An 18,286-nucleotide genomic window follows, 5' to 3' on the forward strand; every position below is an offset into this window, starting at 1 on the left:
TTACTATATTAACAGTTATATTATGTAAAATTCCATAAATTAAAATATATACATATTTTGTAGTATGTAAGATCTAATTCCCTCTGAACTTAATCTCACATGGAGTTACTCTTTTTTTTTATTTCTTATGCAATACATATTCTATATCTTCATTAGTATTAGGATTTTGTGTGTTAATGGGGTTGCAATATTTTCATCTTCTTCAAATGGAAAGTAAGAAATGTGATAGACTTTTGATTTTTTTTTTTAATACAGTGATTACAATTTAGATTGTATGCCTCCTCATGGTTATATTCATGTGCTATCCCTGACTGACAATATAGCAGAATTCAGAAATGCAGTGAATAAACAAAAAATTTCTGGGAATATTGATACACCCGAAGGGGGTTTTGATGCAATGCTCCAAGCAGCTGTGTGCCAGGTAAGGAGCTTATTTACAAAAGACTAAATAAATAGCAATTTAGGCTATATATATATATATATATATATATTTATATATATATATATAGGTACACATATATATATGTATATAGGTACATATGTGTATATATATATGTAATATAGGTACAATGGTGCTCAGTGTTCCTGAATTCAAAATGTCAGTTCTTTGCCTAACACTAAGTTTTCTTCCTCCTTGTCCATTATTTCCCCCTTAGCTATACATTTGCCATTGAAACTGAAGAAGGAGAGCATGAGGGAACATGTTTCAGTGTTGATTAATGGTCTTCAAATTCTGGCTTTAACCAACCTAGCCAACTTGTGATGGATGATGAAAGCAACTGCTTCTTGCTTGAACAGACACTTGTATTAATTTCAGTCAATTACATAATTACTTTCAAAAATCATTAAAGTGCTCCTTGTGTTCCTAAATGAAGACATACCATTTGACATTTCTTAATAATGTACTTGAGAACTGAAGGATCAGTTACATATCTGCTCGTCTAGATTAGTAGAATGGAACTTCAATGTTATCTCAGCTTTTAAAGATTTTTTTATTTTGAATCAGTACAAATCAACTAAAAATTATCTTCTCTATATTGATAAAATTTCACCACAGTTTTTCCCATGCAGAAAAGGATGGAAAAGCATCAGTAGTTCCCAAGCTATATGAGATAAAGAGGGTTTGTTTTGCTCTAGAGAGCCATTTTGGATGTTGTTTTTCTTCCATGCATAGTATTGCAACAGAAATTTTGAGAGTTGGCTGAATTGTGGGTTTGGTAATGCTCCATAAGATACTCTTTCTGCCCCCCCGAAAGTAATCCAACTCCTGTTAAAATCACAGGCTTGGAGTGTTTCTCATCTCCTGGAATGATGTCTGGGCAATTCTTTTATCGTGTTCATCTTCACATTGTATGTTTGGAGCAGTACAGTGACTCAAGGGCAAAAAGTAATCCAAGCTAAGCTAAAACGAATAGTTGGTCCACTTTTATTTTCAAATTCTCATGACTTCAAGACAGGTACATAAAAGCTACTCTTCAGAAACAATGTGATCACAGCTGTTATAAAAAATTATTCTGTAGCTTTGGAAAAATTCCTTAAAATTCAGTGTTTCCCATTGGACACATTCCACACTTATGACATGTGAGTTCTAGAATAATGTATGATTCTGAAAACAATAGATTGGAAACATTCATGAGGATAGGAAGGCTTTCCTACTAACTGAATTCTGAACCAAAATGGATGAAAACAATGTACAATTCATAATGACCATCATGAACTGTAAATTACATTAATATGCATTCATTTTGCCTACAATAGACCTTTATAACCTCCTCCATCTTGCTTTAACCAATGCATCCCTGTTGCAAGAGGTGGCAGGTTAGGGCATGAGGCTACTTTAATATTTCGATTGCTGTGACATATAAAGGTAGGAGTCTTAGAGTCAGAGAATGTCCCACGTCAGAAGGGACATATAAGAATCATCAAGTCCAACTCCCTGCTCCTCACAGGACTTCCTAAAACTAAACAGATCTCAGGCGAAGTCAAATGATGGAATCTTAGGAGCAAGAAGTTTCTACAGTGCTGGGAGGCAATTTGGAATTATTTAATATAAAACTTGTTTATAAATAAAATTTAAAATACCCCTTCTTCAGAAGAATGCTGTCTAGGAGTGTCTGGGGAAAGCTGATGCTTAACACATAAGATGGAAAAGACCCCACACCCCTCTGTACTGGTTATCCTTGCTGGTGAGAGATATTTGATCCACATTCAGAGCTAGTAGGGAGTGAGCCTAAGAAGGAACCCAAATCACTCTCCACAAAGCAAAGAAAGGAAGGTAGAGAATAAGTCAGGAAGTGTGGCTCAGTACATGGACTGTAGTGCAGATATGTGAGATGGAAGACACTTGGAAGTGTTAAGAAAAATGGTAGGGATGAGATAGTGTCATAGGAAAGAGGAAAAAGAGTGAGGAAAAAATCTTAGTGAAGAAGAATATGGAATAATGGAGAGAGGGAATCATGAAACAGCAGATGAAGTGCTTCATGTGTGCCTCAGAAGTTTGATAATAAGCAGGGAGATAAACTTTTTGCAAATATGGATATGGCACCTAATCCGTTTAGGTATAAGCTTGCGCTGCTACATCCTTCACATCCCTGAATTCCTAAAAGAGATTAAATTCACATAGCGACTTTGCTATTAATGCTTTAAGATGGTGGGTAAATGTAGTGTTTTACTGCATATTAAGGAATTTCTCAGTTTGCAGGTACATGAAGGCATTCAAACTTTAGTTTTATGATTTGTAATCATATGCTGTTATCCTTTCTGGAAAGTAGTGTAGGAAAAGAAAATTATAGAGTTATGAAAATATCAATACCTATGAATGCACATTTGCTGTTTGCAATGCTTTCTTGGATTCCAGAGACTTTTCCAAATGCTATGCATTTACATTTGTGCGTACTAGTAACAGACACACACAATGTGGCAGGTGTTACCCAAGTCCGCTCTATAATGCATTTGGGGAGATCTTTCTTTAAAAGGCAGAGAAAGTCATTAGTGAGAAAAAACAAAATGATAAGTGGATCTCTGACTGGCAGTGGTAGTTTTCAGATACAGGGCATTATTTCCACACAAAATGTTTTCAATACCCTGGTTTAAAATCAGTGCTGCTAAGCAGTGTAATGTCTGAAAGTAGATTTTTACATTAATTTTTCATTTTGATATTGATTATTTTAGAAAAAAAGATAGATAGTACTTTCTTATGCCTAATTTTGCTTTCTCTTTAGAGCCATATTGGGTGGCGTAAGGAAGCAAAGCGACTGCTTCTCGTGATGACAGATCAAACTTCCCATCTGGCCCTTGATAGTAAATTAGCAGGAATCGTAATTCCCCATGATGGAAACTGTCATTTGAAAGATAATGTGTACATCAAAGCTACAAGTATGGTAAGGTATATGTCATAGATTTTGCATTCAGAGGAGCGATATAAAACTGTGTAAAGGATATTTTTTAAGCTGCTGTCAAAACGTTGCTTTTATTTCAGTTGTTAGAACAGTATTTTTCCAGGTACACAAGTTTTGAAATGAAGAATCAATTCCCTGGAAATACTGACATTCTTTTTGTGTGGGTTGAAGTATTTTGGAATCTGAGACAATAGTACAGCAAAGGAGAATATGTGTGTGGTTTGGTGTGGTTCTTTATTAGCGTATCATAAAAATCACACACATTTTATATAAAATAAAAGTAAGAAGTGTCTGGTGTGATATTTTGCACAACTAGAAGTTGGTAATATGTAAGAATTACACAGTCGTGCTGATAAGACAGAGGTAGTGGTTATGATTTATGGACAGAATATGCAGACTAGTATTGGTTGAAAAGGCTGGTAAACCAGGGGATGTACCACAGCATGGAGCTACTTCAACCATGATGGACTAGCATTAAATGCATTTATATTTCACAGTATAAAGCCAATGTGTGGTAATACATACCTGTGCATCAAATCTGCTGTAGCAAAGTAATACACCTTCAACAAATATTTTTACCTTTCCAAAAATTTTCTCCAGTAATATATACAATAGTTGTAAGTGACTGAAGACATGATTTTTTGCCTAAATTAGAGGTTTCAATTGCTGTGGCTATTTTCTTAAATAAATATGAATTGTTTATTTAAGAAACATGAATCACTGCTTAATTGCCATTTAATTCCCAGAAAGCAGAAATATGAACTGTGGTGTAATTGTAGCATCTTAGAGTTTTTTCTTGGTGCTAGCTGTACTTAGTTAAAGGATAGAGCCTGTGTTCAGCGGATGCCAGCATTGCACTAGTGAAGTCAGTGAGGGCTATGTGTAAGGGAGCCCAGACCTGAATTTAATCCTAGCAACTATTGTTTACAAGGATGGTGGGACAGCAGGAAGAGGCTGCTGGATGTTGTGTGATTATGAAATATGGGAAGCTTCTGGGAATTGGTAGATGTTCAGGTCCTTGCTGATCAGAGGAGGGAGATAAGCGTGTGCTAACAGGAAGGTTGTTTGGATTTCCCACTAACATTCTTGCATTCATATACTCCCTCTGTCACCTCTTGGATATTCCCTCACAGATGTCAGGATTTTTTTATTTTACTCTAGTCAGTCTGTTCAGTGTCCCTGTTATAAAAACAAACCCTTCCTTTATTCTACTTAAAGGAAATAATCCCAAAATTTTCCTTTCCCAAAGCAGAGCATGCTCTAGTTTTCTTTTTTTTTCCCTTATAGCTGGGCTATAAATTAGAGAAATTTTGCTCTGCTTATTAAACAATTGCTAAAGGTACAAATCTTTTCTGGTGTTCATCATTACTTTGGTAATAAAGATACTATCTGTTTCAGGAAAAAAATGCACTAATTTTATTTCCTGTCCAACTCCAGAAATAAATTTCCATTGCAAGTGGAGAAACTCCCCAGTGTAAAATACAGACAACATTCATGAATCTCTTTCTAAACTGCTATGATGGATTGATGGCTGACTGAAAAAAAAGGTGTTTTAGCTGATATTCTGGATTCTGGTTTGAAAGACCATGATTTTATTGTCCCATATGGAATAAGAAATCTCCATGATTACTGGTGTTGATGCATTTTATGAAATGAGATTTTTTTTAGCACACAAATTAGATTACCTTGATAGATGCTTAGATCTGTGGTGGCACACTTAGGCCCATGTATTTTCTGGTTGCTAACCCTTTTTTTTCCAGTATGGGCCAATTCTTGCATGCCCACATGTGGGCATGCACTTCATAGGAGAAAAGGATTAGAATGGAAATCTTTCTCAGCATTGCGTATTTTCTGGAGTAGATCTGACATAATAATACGATAGTGTTTGTAAGGGAAGGTGTACTGCTTTCCTGCTTTTTTCTTCTCACCTGTTGTATATGTGATTGTTTATTCCTAGACATGCATAAAGAAGCTTCAAATGAAAAAGTAAAATTGGGGGAGGGGTGTGGAAGGTGGGAACACTATTTGTTATTTAAATGAAATATGAAAGTCTATCAGCCTTTTACAAAATGCATATGAAACATATATTTTTGTTTTTTCCTTATAAATGCAATTTTCTTGAGCTATCCTAAATTAAAGAGACTTCTGTAATCACATTGTTTTCCTCCTTTGAATCTTAGCATTTTGTAGTCATGAGAAGATTGCATTTTGGCATATTTTTATGTCTTCCTCGTGCCAGTTTAGGGGACTGTGCTTTATTTCTTTGGATAATCTTAACCTTTGCATCAGAAATATTTCCACTTAGTCACTTTTCTGCATGTTTCTTTCTAACTTGCTAAGCAGTCACAGAGAGGTCAGCAAAAAAGCGTAAGACGGAGAAAAGTCCATTTTAATTAGTAATGTCTGTGCTTGGTTAACTCCCTTTCTGAAACACTTAACATCTACATTAGCTATCTTCTCAGTTTAACACAGTAGTTTAAAATAATAAAATGAATGATGTAATTGAAACAAGAAAGATGATCTAAAATGAAAGTACATGCATCTGAACAGTAGTGGGAAGACAAAGATAAAAATACATGAAGTAGCAGGGTTTTCACAGCAAGCAAAGTGAGGATCAATGAGTGACTGCTGGTACCTTATGTCATCTTTTTACATGCTTTAAATTTAAAAGATAATGTGGGTCTGTTGATGCTTTGGTTGTTTCTTAAACTCCCCTCTAATTAAAAAAAAAAAATTTTTTCTAATCTGAAGTGTGACTTCAACATACTACTTGCCAAGCTGGACACTGTTGAGTTAAAACTGATGAGTAGATGGAAGTTCGGTTTTACTTGAGAGCAGACTAGGTAGTCTGGGGATCCGGTCCCTGCAGCTCTTACACATCCATGCATGTCATCTTTTGACTTCAGTAAGCTCCATCTGAATAAGGTTTTGTTTCATGAAGGCTTACAAAACCACTTCTGCTGCCACTGATACCAGACTTCAGCTACTAGTTGCAGAGATGGTGAGACCACTCTGCTGGAATTCAGGCAGGTCTAGTGTCACATGTTAAGCAGGAAGACTGACTGACTTTGCTGCCATCTATGATCCCTCAATAGTGCCCCTGTCATTCACACATTTACAGTGCAGAAATATTTGCAGAACATCTGGCTTCAGTAACCCTTGTCCTGGAACTGGTGGGTATCCATGATCTGCCAGGCATGTGGCTTGCAGGATTGTGCAGCACAACGGAGGCTCCACCACTGTGGTCTGTGGTCATGGAGAAGGAAGGAGTGCTTAGTACTGTATTGTAGGCTACTGAAAATGCCAGTAAAGTCCCTGATACTGCAGTTCAGTGACAACTGCTGTGTGGTGGGAATTTATGCTCTCTCTCCAGCAAGCATGGCACGCTCTCCAGCTGGAGCTGTAAGAAGGCCTGTTTATTGCTGTATTATCTACCTTTCATAAATTATCTTAAGGAATATAATCTCTTACCAAAGGGCAAAAGAATTGAGAGAGGCATGTACACCGGCAAAGATCAAGCTGCAGCAAGAAACTCCTTTGTTCTTTCTGCATAAGACCCTTTATGCAATATGATGGAAAATGGATTTTGCCCCCTTGCATAACTTTGTCTCATCTGTCTTGCTATTCAGATTACTGCTAGGAAAGCTGTTGATTTGCAGGGTGCCTTGAATAACAAGAGGCAATCCAATGAGTAAAGAATGGTGCAGGGAAACAGACTGTGTGCAGGAGAGAGGTAATATGGGGCAAATGGTGAAAAATACCAGGAAAAGAAAGACAGTGGAGGTATATGGAGGAAGGAGGTCAAAGCACCTAACATAAGTGGAGGTATCCAGATGAAATCTCTGTAAGGAGAATCACAGGCCCCACTCACTTCTCTTTGTTTAGTCATGAATTTTAAGTGTTAAATTTACTTTTAAAGAACTATTCACTTACATATGGTTAATAAGCAGTGATTTTCAGATACAGTATGTTTTAGAGTACTAGAACTGGAGCGATCTCGCATAACCCAGGTTTAAAAAGCCCACTGGGACCACTTACACACCCTCGAGCTTCCCCAGATCTTGGATGATGAGATAGCAATGCACCTCTTGTTCTCAAATTCATCAGATCTCTCAATGAGAAGTGTAGAAGGGCAGGTCAGTGGCACAGAACATGCTGCCATAGGTACGTCACCAAAGAGAACAATGCCTTACTGAGGATGTGAAACTCATGTCATCATCTTCAAGCACATGTGGTAAAGAAATTGTAGCAGGTCATTGTGATGAGGACTGGAGGCTGATCTTGGGCATGCAGAGGTAAAGCTGTCAATTGTAAGTGAGATAACTATGGAATACTAACAGTACTAGAACCAGACCCAGTGGCTGCATTTAGCTGATGTGTCTGATCCCTGGTGCCAGAATACATTTCTGAGAAACGTTCTTTGTTTAATTACTCTCCAGGCTGTTTCCAAAAGCACATCTCATCTCAGTGCTTCATATTGTTCTTTCTCCTTGACTTTTGCACAAGAACCCACCTACCATTCCCAGGAATCTTGTCAATCTTGTATATGGACCATGGACAACATAAAATCCATATTTCTTAAGCATCAGACTAACCAACAAAATAATACTGTATGAATTTGTCCTCCTACTGTGAAGCATACTATGCTGATGTCTTGATGATATTTCAATGATTTATTTGGGTGGACCCACCTTCTTTTGAATGTAGGTCTAGCATTTCTTTGTACCGCTAGGGATTAAGATTGGGTGGTTTTGGAACCCTGTAATGTGTTCATATGTGAAATACAAGGTTTTTCCCTACTAATCTGCAGTCTTTTCTCTTCTGTTATATTTTGCAGGAGCATCCATCTCTTGGGCAGCTCTCTGAAAAATTAATTGATAATAACATCAATGTTATTTTTGCAGTTCAAGGAAGCCAGTTTCATTGGTATAAAGTAGGTTAGAAACCTGATTTATTTTTTAATTTTGAAAGCACAATATTTATACTAAAAATTAAAACTGCATAAATGATTGTATTTTTCATAGGATCTGTTACCTCTGTTGCCTGGTACTGTTGCAAGACAAATAGAATCACAAGCAGCAAATCTCAATGATTTGGTGGTGGAAGCCTATCAGGTATGATGAGAGCAACTATGTTGTATCCCTTATTTGTACAGATATTTTTCACCTTTCATAGCCTGAAGTTGGGATTTCCAGGATCTTGGCTTCTATCCAAAGTCCATGAGGATACATTCACTACTTTTCCTAATGTCCAGGTTGATAGGTTACACTGCATAGAAATAGCTCTCAAATTCTCCAGATGTTGGAGTCTCAAATCCAAGAGCTAGTGCTTTTTTCTTTTTAAGGATGCTTCTAAATATTCTGTGTGATTCTCTGCACCTGTTGCTATGTAACTTCAAAAGAAATGTCTGTTTTATTTGAATTTTGGCACCCTAGATCTTCAGTTACAGACCAGACACTATCAAGGCACCATATAAATTCAGAACAAAAACACAGTGTGGTATCTGGAGAGTTTTGCAGCACAATTTTTAGAAAGTAGGGGGAATTTACAAGAAGGTAGTTTAAAAACAGTGGATATCATGAAAAGCAATATTTACACAAAGCAGTATAACACCTTGGTGTTTTGAGGTGTGGCAGTGAAAAAGAGTTTTGGGGGATTTGGGAGAGAACAATGGAAATGGATTTGTGAACTTACCTGGAGTACTCAATTGAAAGTAATTGTTTGGGAAAGAGAAAGTCATAGTATGGGAAAGATCATAAAGTCATCTTTCACAAATACTTGACAGAGAGTGGCAGTTTGAAAGTGGAAATAGGCATCTTGATAGTGAAGGAAAGAGAGGGCATAAACAGCTTTGAAAATGAAGTCAAGTACTATACATGTGATGTACTAGAGCCCATAGTGCAATAACAAAATGAATAATGATGGATTAGATAGTTGAATGCTGTTAAGTTGTGCAGTTACACAAACATGTAGTTTTGTGTAAAACTATATGCAGGTTATCCACATGTATGACATTTTTTTATTTAGTTTTTTTTAATTAATTGAAAGCTGAAATTACCCATTTTACTCAGTTAACCATCAAAATCAGGCAATTTGCTTTTATCAAGTTGGCAATAATGAAGAGCCAGCAGCCGTGTCTGTTCCTATCAATAGAGTCCTTTTGCTCACATTTTTCACACTGTCATGTTGGAAACATTGTGCAGAAGGCAAAGACATTGAAAAGCAGAGGAGGTTAGGTGTAGTCAGATTGCGCAGAAGTTCTTGCTGATACTGTGCTTCCTCTTATGAAGTCAAGAAATCTCATTTTGAGTGTGGTTTGCAGGAAGTTGCTGGCAAAAAATTTTAAAGATTGTAGTCCTTTTGTATGTCACTTTTACCCTACCCATCTTAAATTTTAACATGGTTCTTACCCTGTGCAGGGCAAACATTCAAGGAGAGGAAATGAAAATTTACAAAATAATTATTTTGTTCAATAGAAGATTCTGGGGGACTTTCCTTGTCCAGCCAAGTTTGCTCTTGCCTTATTTTCATTTTTTAGGCAGTATCTTCCTTCCCATCCTAAACCTCATTGTACTTAACAGTTTGAGAATTTTATCATAGCTTTAAGTGCTTTAAATATACAAACACATGGTGAACAGAACTTGAATATATTTCTTTCTTGAAAGAAGAAGTACTTAGATAAGAAAATAAATTTAGTGCTGATGTTCAGTGAGAGTGGGCCTCTTGTACTCTTGTTTTAGACAGGGAAACCTTAGGCTTAATTATGGAAAACCCTGGCTGAAAATCCCTGGCTATAAAGCCAAAGATGAGTCACTAGTTTTCAAAAAGTTACTAAGATAAACATGTTCAGATCCATGTAATTACATTTCCATTTGTAGCAGCAAAAATGTCACATAAACTAATTTTTAATAGAAATATGCCACAAATTTAAAAATATCTCTGTGCATTTTTCAGCTCATAAGTTTGTAAGAGCTTTAATAAATTTTTGAAAGGTCAATAAGCAATACTCCTTCTTGGAAGGAAGCAGGGGTTTAGAGCATGTAGTAAAAAGTAGGTGGCGTTTTCATTATTTTTTATTGCAAAATGCCCTAATGGGAATCACCCAGTTGTTGACTTACATGGTCTCAACTGACCCAAATAAATCTGTAATAATAATCCCAATAGACTTTAGATCACCGTAAGGTTTCTCTGGAGAAAAATTTTCCAAGACAGATGCAAAATATCAAATGTTAATAAGGTTTCAAGTCAATTAGCAACCTCTTGTGTTGGATAATAATACTTGTACGTGTGTTTACTGTTATATTTTAAATGTAAGGCTAAAAGGCAGTGTAGACTCAAACAACAAGTAAGTTTTTTTGCACACTGATGTTAGAATAGATTTTCAAATTGAGAAAAATACAGTCCCAAAACCATTTTAGAAAAGGTGAAAACATTTTTATCTTGAAAACTTAATCCTCTTTGTAGAATTGCCAGTTCACTGGTTGTGTACATTCAGAATGTAATGGGCTCTTTATATGGGAAACAATGCTTTAATTCATTTCTTTATTCACACAGACAAGCTTTCTTCATTTTTAGTCAGACAAAGTAGCCATACTTGGTGTTAGTCACTAATGTACATTATATTTTGAGATGCAATGTGACTAAAATTTGTTTTCTGATTACAGAAACTAATCTCTGAAGTGAAACTTCAAGTGGATAACCAGATCCAAGGTCTTCATTTCAATATCACTGCAATCTGTCCTGATGGAAGTAAAAAAACTGGCATGGAAGGATGTAAAAATGTGGGATATAATAAAGAAGTATGTTGATAGTTCTCATTCTTCAAGGAACTGGAATACTTATTTTTCTGTTTGGTTGGGTTTCAATGGTGTGAAATCTTCTAGGGATTTACTTAAACAGAAAATGGATTTATGTGATTAATGATCACAGACTCTCTATTATTCTCTGGGCTTATTTTTCCTGAATCTTATTTTAATTCTCACTAATCCCATGGAACTAAGGCTCAAAGCTTTTCCTGAAAGCTAATGTCCATTAAAACTCTCCTTCTTTGTCCTCCACTGGGCAGAACCAACTATGTTCATTGTGGTGAAATCTGTACATAAAGAGGTTGAAAGATAATCACCCAGTGAAAAAGAATCACTGGAATTTGTATTTCTTGGGTCTGTACTAGACGCCACCTTTCTCTCTTTTGCTTTAGTAGTCTTCCTGGAAGGTCAGGGTTGTGAATAATTAGTTTATTTTATAAATCAAATTAATAAAATTACTTATTCCCATTTGGATTGGTGCCGCCTACTGAATGAAACAGAGCATCATGGACCATGAAAATGCAGGGGAAGATGTTCAGCTAATGTAAAGAACATGGTTTCTTCCCAGAAAAACCAACTTTGTGCCTTGATATATTTATTTAATTGCTTGGACTACTTGAGTAATTCCTTTAGCTTGCCAGGAAGAGGTCTGTTTTCTGGAGAGCAGGGTCAAGGAGTTCTTTCCTGCTTGACATGTACATATGTCTCAGCTGGTGTGATTTTACTTGCATCTGTGTGTCGAAATAGGAAAACAAGCCAGTAGATTAAATGTGTAAATTGTAGTGTATATTTCAATGTATTTTATGCCCTTCTAAAGTTTGTCGGCATGTTGCTGATTAGCTTCTACAGTTTATGGGAGATTTGTTGTGTTTTTCTTCTTAACTCATCTCTTCTCCAGTGTTGTTCGCTGTGCATGTCAGAAGAAATAGGTCTGGAATTTGTTCTGTTTAATGAAAAGAAAAATATTTATATCTGTTTCTTTTTTAATAAAAAGCCAAGCCAGTTGATTGTAAAAGATTGCATGTGGTCCTAAACCTCTGCTTGCTGTTGAAAATGAACCATCCTTAAGAGATTAATTAATTTTAACCGTAAATCCTTTCGGTATTTGTTTACAAGCAAAATGCTTTTCCTTAATTTTGGAATTCCTTTCATTGTCTAATCCTTCTTCCTTCCTTTTCGTAACAAAACACAAAATGTATTATATTCTGGAAGAATTCTGTGTCCTCTTCAGGATGCAAAACTAACTTTGGCTATTAGTGAGTGTCAGTGTTCATGGTGATGTTATTATTTAGTCACAACAGGTTTAATCTTTCTGTTGCTTTGTTCAGACCCCTCAAATTTCATGACTCATACACAGGACAGGATTTTCCCTTCCCTCCCATCTCCCTGCTATTCCTCCAGATTACTGTGTTGAACATGAAGATGATGTTTTGTAGCAGAGCTCTGAGTGGAATAAAAAGCACATTTCCTATCTGCATCCTGTCCTCCCCATGTGATACACACCTGCTGTATGCAATAATTTCTCTATAGCCACACTTTTGCCCTGTAACCCAAGGGAAGAAATCTCATGCCCAGAGAGCATAGGCAGCAGAGGGATTATGTGTGTAGTGGCCCATTTGAGAAACAAGAAGAAAAGCAAAGGGTGAGACAAAGCCCATGTGCCCCCTTGATATGACATTAAGTGCATGCTTTTGCCCAGCATTCTTCTGTTGTCCGTGTAGGCAGCCGCAGCCCCGCTTGCCACAAAGCCACCATTGTCCCCACGGGCTCAGCTGTTCTCGTGTGGGGGCGCAGCGGGAGGGAGAGACAGTGATGAGAGATGAATAGCCTTCGTCTTTGTGGGTAGTTTCAACCTCATATGTAATCAGCTTCTTGGGGTTTCTCTTTTTTTTTTTTTTAATTTGGAAATTTTTGGTGCTAAGGAGCAGAGATATTTGCTTCTCTTGGCTTCCTTCTTATCTCTTCTTATTTATATTTGTGAAGACAAGAAAGAGTTATTTTCCATCAGTAGGCTGAAAAAATATAAAACCTTAGAGAGAATACTCTGTCAAAAGCCGACTGGTCAAAAACCAAAAAAAAAAAAATTGTGAAAAGATTAATATCCAGTAAAAGGATCACGTGTGTCAGAGCTGTCAAAGAGTTTTGGTGTTGTCTGATGCAAACTCTATGGCAATCATCTAACCACCAAAACAATCCTGGGTGCTATGCCAGGACTCTGGAAAGCCACAGGAACTACTGCTGCAGTGGGCACTGCTGAGATAAGGACTTGGGGCATAGTGGTGATGGCCGTGACTTGGCCAGGAGTTAGGCACTGGGTCCACTCTGACGCAGAACTTGGTCTGCCTGGGACCACAGCAAGAGCAAGAAGACTCTCCATGCCCATTGTAGGAATTGGAAAAAATAATCTGCTGTTAGGGTGTGAACCATTTCTGTGTTTTAGTAGAAGTAGATAGGGCCATCCAAAACATGTGTGATTTCTCTGTGCATGACCATTTCTGCAGAAGACCTTTCATTATAGATTCTTTTTATGAAGAGTATCTCTTTTTCTGTTTATTGTCTTGCTTATTCTAGTCCTCGTTCTCGAGTATTTCTATAACAGAATTTACACATTAAATAATATCTTGAGGAGGATGGTGGTGATTCTATTTTCATTTACTTTGTATTAAATTTGTCTTTTGCAACCATGCTTTCTTAATTTGAAAGTAGCCTGCTGTCAATCTTCTGTTTGTTAGGATTTTAATGCCTATCATTACTAATACATCATTTTTGACAAATGACCAGTGTGTATTTTTCTATTATTAGCTAGTACACATGCATATACAATGTAAGATTCTGCTTTATTTATGTGTTAAAAATTTAAAGCAAATTTAAACAAGGAAATAATAATCTAAAATCTGTCTTCATTTCTTCTTAGGTACTTTTTAATGTATCGCTTACAATGAAAGGATGTCATACAACTGGAGGGAGAAAATATGTCATACTTAAGCCTATTGGTTTCAATGAAACTGCTATTGTTAATGTGCAGCAGAGCTGTTCCTGCCAGTATGAAGACAGTACAAAGCACAAAAGAGTATGGGCTGATGAAACTTCTGACAGCAAACAGTCCCATTGCAGTGACAATAGCTGTAGCTCTAACAGAGAAGATAAGCTTCCTTCGGAGAGGTGCAGGCAACACCAGGACCAACGCATCTGCAGTGGTCAAGGAAATTGCATAGATGGAAAATGTTTCTGCTACAAAAACAAGCTAGGCAAGGTGTATGGCAAGTACTGTGAAATGGATGACTTTTCCTGCCCGTATCACCAGGGAAATTTATGTTCTGGTAAGCTGCAGTGTTTGTGTCTGCATTTTCCTGTTTTGTTTTGTTTTCTGAGGCTAATGTACATGATGCATCTAAAAACAATGATATAAGGCTGTTAAGTATGAAAATTGTTTGTGCAGAATTAGTTAACATCCCGGTTGGAGTTCATGCTCCTGGGCTTTGTTCACCATAGAGATATACACTGTCTCTTAAATTTCAGCACTGCTTTTTAGGGGTTACATTGATTTTTTTCCAAGGTTTGCTATTGTGACTTAAGTCTCAAACTTCTTTGTAAGTAATGATAGTGATATCTCAAACAATAGAATGATATTATTCTAGAAAGCAAGTTGATACATTTGTCTAATATGATATACTAAGAGATAGGAAGGGATCATAGCTTCTGGATGAGATTCTGATTTTCTAACACCCTAAATTAGTCCTGTGAGAGATAGAGTGACACTTGCTTTCAAATACTGTTAGGAATGCCTGCTTCAGAAAGGAGACTAAGTGAAACATAGCCAGGGAGAGTTGTCAGAAATTCATATTCTCTTTGTGGCCTACTCTGCGTTTTTTTAAAGAAAACATGTATCTGAACAAAATGTGTACTTTTACGTTAGTGTTATTATGGAAAAATGAGATTGAATCCGTATCATTAGTGTACCTCCACCACAATTTTTTTTCCCCCTCTGGAGTAAATATTTTGCAATCCATGCTGCTGTTCTGCATCTTTTCATATCACTGTATAATGACCAATGAATGAATTAAGGGACCAATCTTTTTAGCTTCAGTTGGATACATTGAAAATAATACCATGAATTTTAGTAAGATTATTTTGGTTTTGCTCTGCTGGTGACTGTGAACTTTACATAAAATGAAAAGAAATTGGGGAGGGAAAGGGAAAGGGGGGAGAGAGGGGAGGGGAGAGGAAAGAGACAGGGGGGAGAGGAGAGGGGGGAGAGGGGAGAGAGAGGGGTGAGGAGAGAAGAGAAAAAAAAAGGCACATCCTGGCATGTGCACATGAACTTGATACTTGTTCCTCCACTGAATCTTGCTGTTTATTTGAATTGAATGTTTTCTTGCTAAAGAGAAGTTTGTTTAGTTTGCCTGAAGACTATTTTCCTGGTCATTGTGTAATTTCTAATCCCCATGTCTTTGATCCAAGGCAAGAGTGGAAAATTTTAGTAAAAGGTTTCAGGATGACATCATGGTAGTTACTTTTGCTTAAGTTAACAACAGCCAACAGCCATAAATATATATCATGCTGGTGATTTCCGCCTAAGCTGTTAAATTAAAAACTAATTAGAAAGTCAAGGTCTAAATCAGTTCTGTTTAATGTAAAGCACTGGTGATACAAATGTATGCATCTAAAAATTGATTTTCTATGTTTTCATAAAAGCATATGACTTCAGGCTTTCTGATGTTGTAGGTAATGGTGAATGTGAAGGTGGTAAATGCAAATGCTTTGCTGGCTGGGAAGGTGATCGTTGCGAGTGCTCATCACAATCAACAAAGCACTGCCTGAATTCAAAGGGCCAGGTTTGCAGTGGAAGAGGAAAATGTATATGTGGAAAGTGTGAGTGTACAGATCCAAGAAGTTTTGGCCGTTTCTGTGAATATTGTCCTACTTGTAACAAAGCCTGTGAAGAAAACTGGTATGTTTCTTGTGCTGGACCTGAGTTCTTAACTCCCTAGTGTTGAAACATGGAGAAATATTTCTGCTTGGTTAAATGCTGTATTTCTTAGACTGTGGGGAAATGGAAACTATTTATACTTTTCTCTGTATAGCTGAAGGATTCACAGTGGCAGTTAAGGGAATTGCATGTCCACGTCTATGTTCACCAGTCTGTGTCCAGCTTTCAGCTTTCAGAAATCAAGGGAGGTGTGTCCTATGAATATTGGGGTTTTATAGTTTTATTAAAATGACATTCTTTATATGAAATAGTAGGAAATAAAATCCATAAATTTGAAGTTTTAGAAATGGGCACTAGATCCTACTTTTGAATGCCACCAAGTCCAGTAATAGCCTCTGTCTCAGTTTAAAAGAAACCAAGATGTCTGTCAAGGAAAGTGAGGAACCCTTCCAGACTAGGAAGGGGGCCTCTCCCCAGAGACCACTACAACCTTTGAAATTAACAGACTTTAATCAGAAAATGTAAAGAAAAAGGATAACAGTTCTTTACTACAAATAGATATATATATATAATATGTATATAACCAGAGCAGAACAAACAGCAACACCGTAACCAAAACTTTCAAACAAATCAAGTCCTATCTCTGCCCCTTCGGTGCAGTTATATTTACAGACAGCAGGAGGCGATGCTGCACCTTGGAGGCAGTGGCTGCAGTGCCTTACAGGCTCCATTGAAGCAAAAACAGGGGACAGGGAGAGGCACTGACTCGTCTGGAGGTGGCGTGAGCCCTTTGATGAGCCTGTAGTGAATCCAGACAGCAGTGACTGTTCACCCAGGAGAATGGCACAGGGCGCGCAAAGTCGGGGGTGAGCCAGGAACCCTCTCCCAGCACTTCCACCAGCCCAGCACTCAGTGGCTGATATCCAAGCAGCCAGAGGAGAGAAGTGTGGCAAACCCCAGGAAACCCCTCTCTCCCCACAGTCCTCTCCCCAGCCATCATGTTGAAATGCAAAGCTATTAGCCATCCCTTTGTTAGGCTTTAGACAGTTAGCTGGCAGGTAGTGGCGGCTGGGCTTCAACAAGCCACCTTGTCCTGGCCTCCAATTCCCAAACCGCGGTGCTTTTAAGGGACAGAGAAAAAAAATCCATGAAAGATTTTTAAACTATAACAGTCTCCAAATCTGTTTTTGCACATTCGTTGCATTTCTCAGCTGAAGGTGGTGTGGAACAAGAGTGGTACCTGTGTGTTGTCACTGCCATTGGTCAGCAGAGCAGAGCTGCTCTTACCTAGAGAATACTCTTCATTACTGTTTTAAAACACTTAGTCTTTGCCATGCTACTATTAAAGCATGTCATTTCTCCTTACCTGTGTAAAGGAGGGGACAGTGTGGAGGTTGAAATGAGCAACGCCAAGAGAAGAAAAGCTAGACCAAGCTCTCAGTGGCACACTGCATGGTCCTGGCACAGAGAGTGAATGAACTCCTTGGGCACAGCTCTTCAACACCCTCTTGTCAGCACATGTAATGTTCTGCCTGTCACTCTGGTGCAGAACGTGAAAGATCAGCCTTTCTTTGCAAAGGGCATTGTGCTCAAAGCAGAATCATTGTTTTTGTATTTATTTGAATTATAGCTCTTCGAAGAGATGCTGGAGAGCCAAGCTTGACCGTGCCCAAGAAGGTGACTGTTAAGATTTCACTAGATAAAATGCAGTTAGCCTTTCTGGCTCACTCTTGTTCGAAATCACAGTGAAATGCATGTCTTTAAGAAATTCAGAAGATGGCATACTTTCATGTTAAATTCAGTCAGGGCTTTTTCAGGTTCATCTTCTGCAAAGCTATACAGTAAAGATAGTAAGACTTGAGAGCACTCCCTCCCTCCATGTTGCTGTCCCTCTGAACTGCCCAGCATTGCAAACTTACTTGACTTTATCTTAACATAGCATCCAAAAAGTATTGAAAAAGCTGTGTTTTCTACACTCATCTCTACCCTTCAGTTTCAGTGTGCATCCCAATGAGACTGGTAGATAAGGAAAGACTGGGACTGAACTGGAAACTGAAAGCTGAAGAAAAGGTGCTAGATACTCAGCTACACACCCTAACAAACTTGCATTGCAAAGGGCAGAGCAGGGACTAGATGAAGTTGGCTGGAAACTG

At 37.6% G+C, this 18,286-nt stretch overlaps 1 protein-coding gene across 2 annotated transcripts in view; it reads left to right on the forward strand.

The window, feature by feature from the left end:
* Nucleotides 1–18,286, forward strand: part of ITGB8 (integrin subunit beta 8) — a 47,538-nt gene that overhangs the window by 23,216 nt on the left and 6,036 nt on the right. For both annotated transcript variants that reach the window (XM_071560880.1, XM_071560881.1), the window contains exons 5-11: nucleotides 256–421; nucleotides 3,222–3,380; nucleotides 8,236–8,331; nucleotides 8,423–8,512; nucleotides 11,063–11,197; nucleotides 14,118–14,523; nucleotides 15,929–16,154. In XM_071560880.1, coding sequence (XP_071416981.1) covers nucleotides 256–421; nucleotides 3,222–3,380; nucleotides 8,236–8,331; nucleotides 8,423–8,512; nucleotides 11,063–11,197; nucleotides 14,118–14,523; nucleotides 15,929–16,154 — 1,278 coding nt within the window. The remainder of the gene's footprint in view (nucleotides 1–255; nucleotides 422–3,221; nucleotides 3,381–8,235; nucleotides 8,332–8,422; nucleotides 8,513–11,062; nucleotides 11,198–14,117; nucleotides 14,524–15,928; nucleotides 16,155–18,286) is intronic.

This window comes from Pithys albifrons, chromosome 7 (assembly GCF_047495875.1).
Source record: "Pithys albifrons albifrons isolate INPA30051 chromosome 7, PitAlb_v1, whole genome shotgun sequence".
NCBI classification, from domain to species: domain Eukaryota; kingdom Metazoa; phylum Chordata; class Aves; order Passeriformes; family Thamnophilidae; genus Pithys; species Pithys albifrons.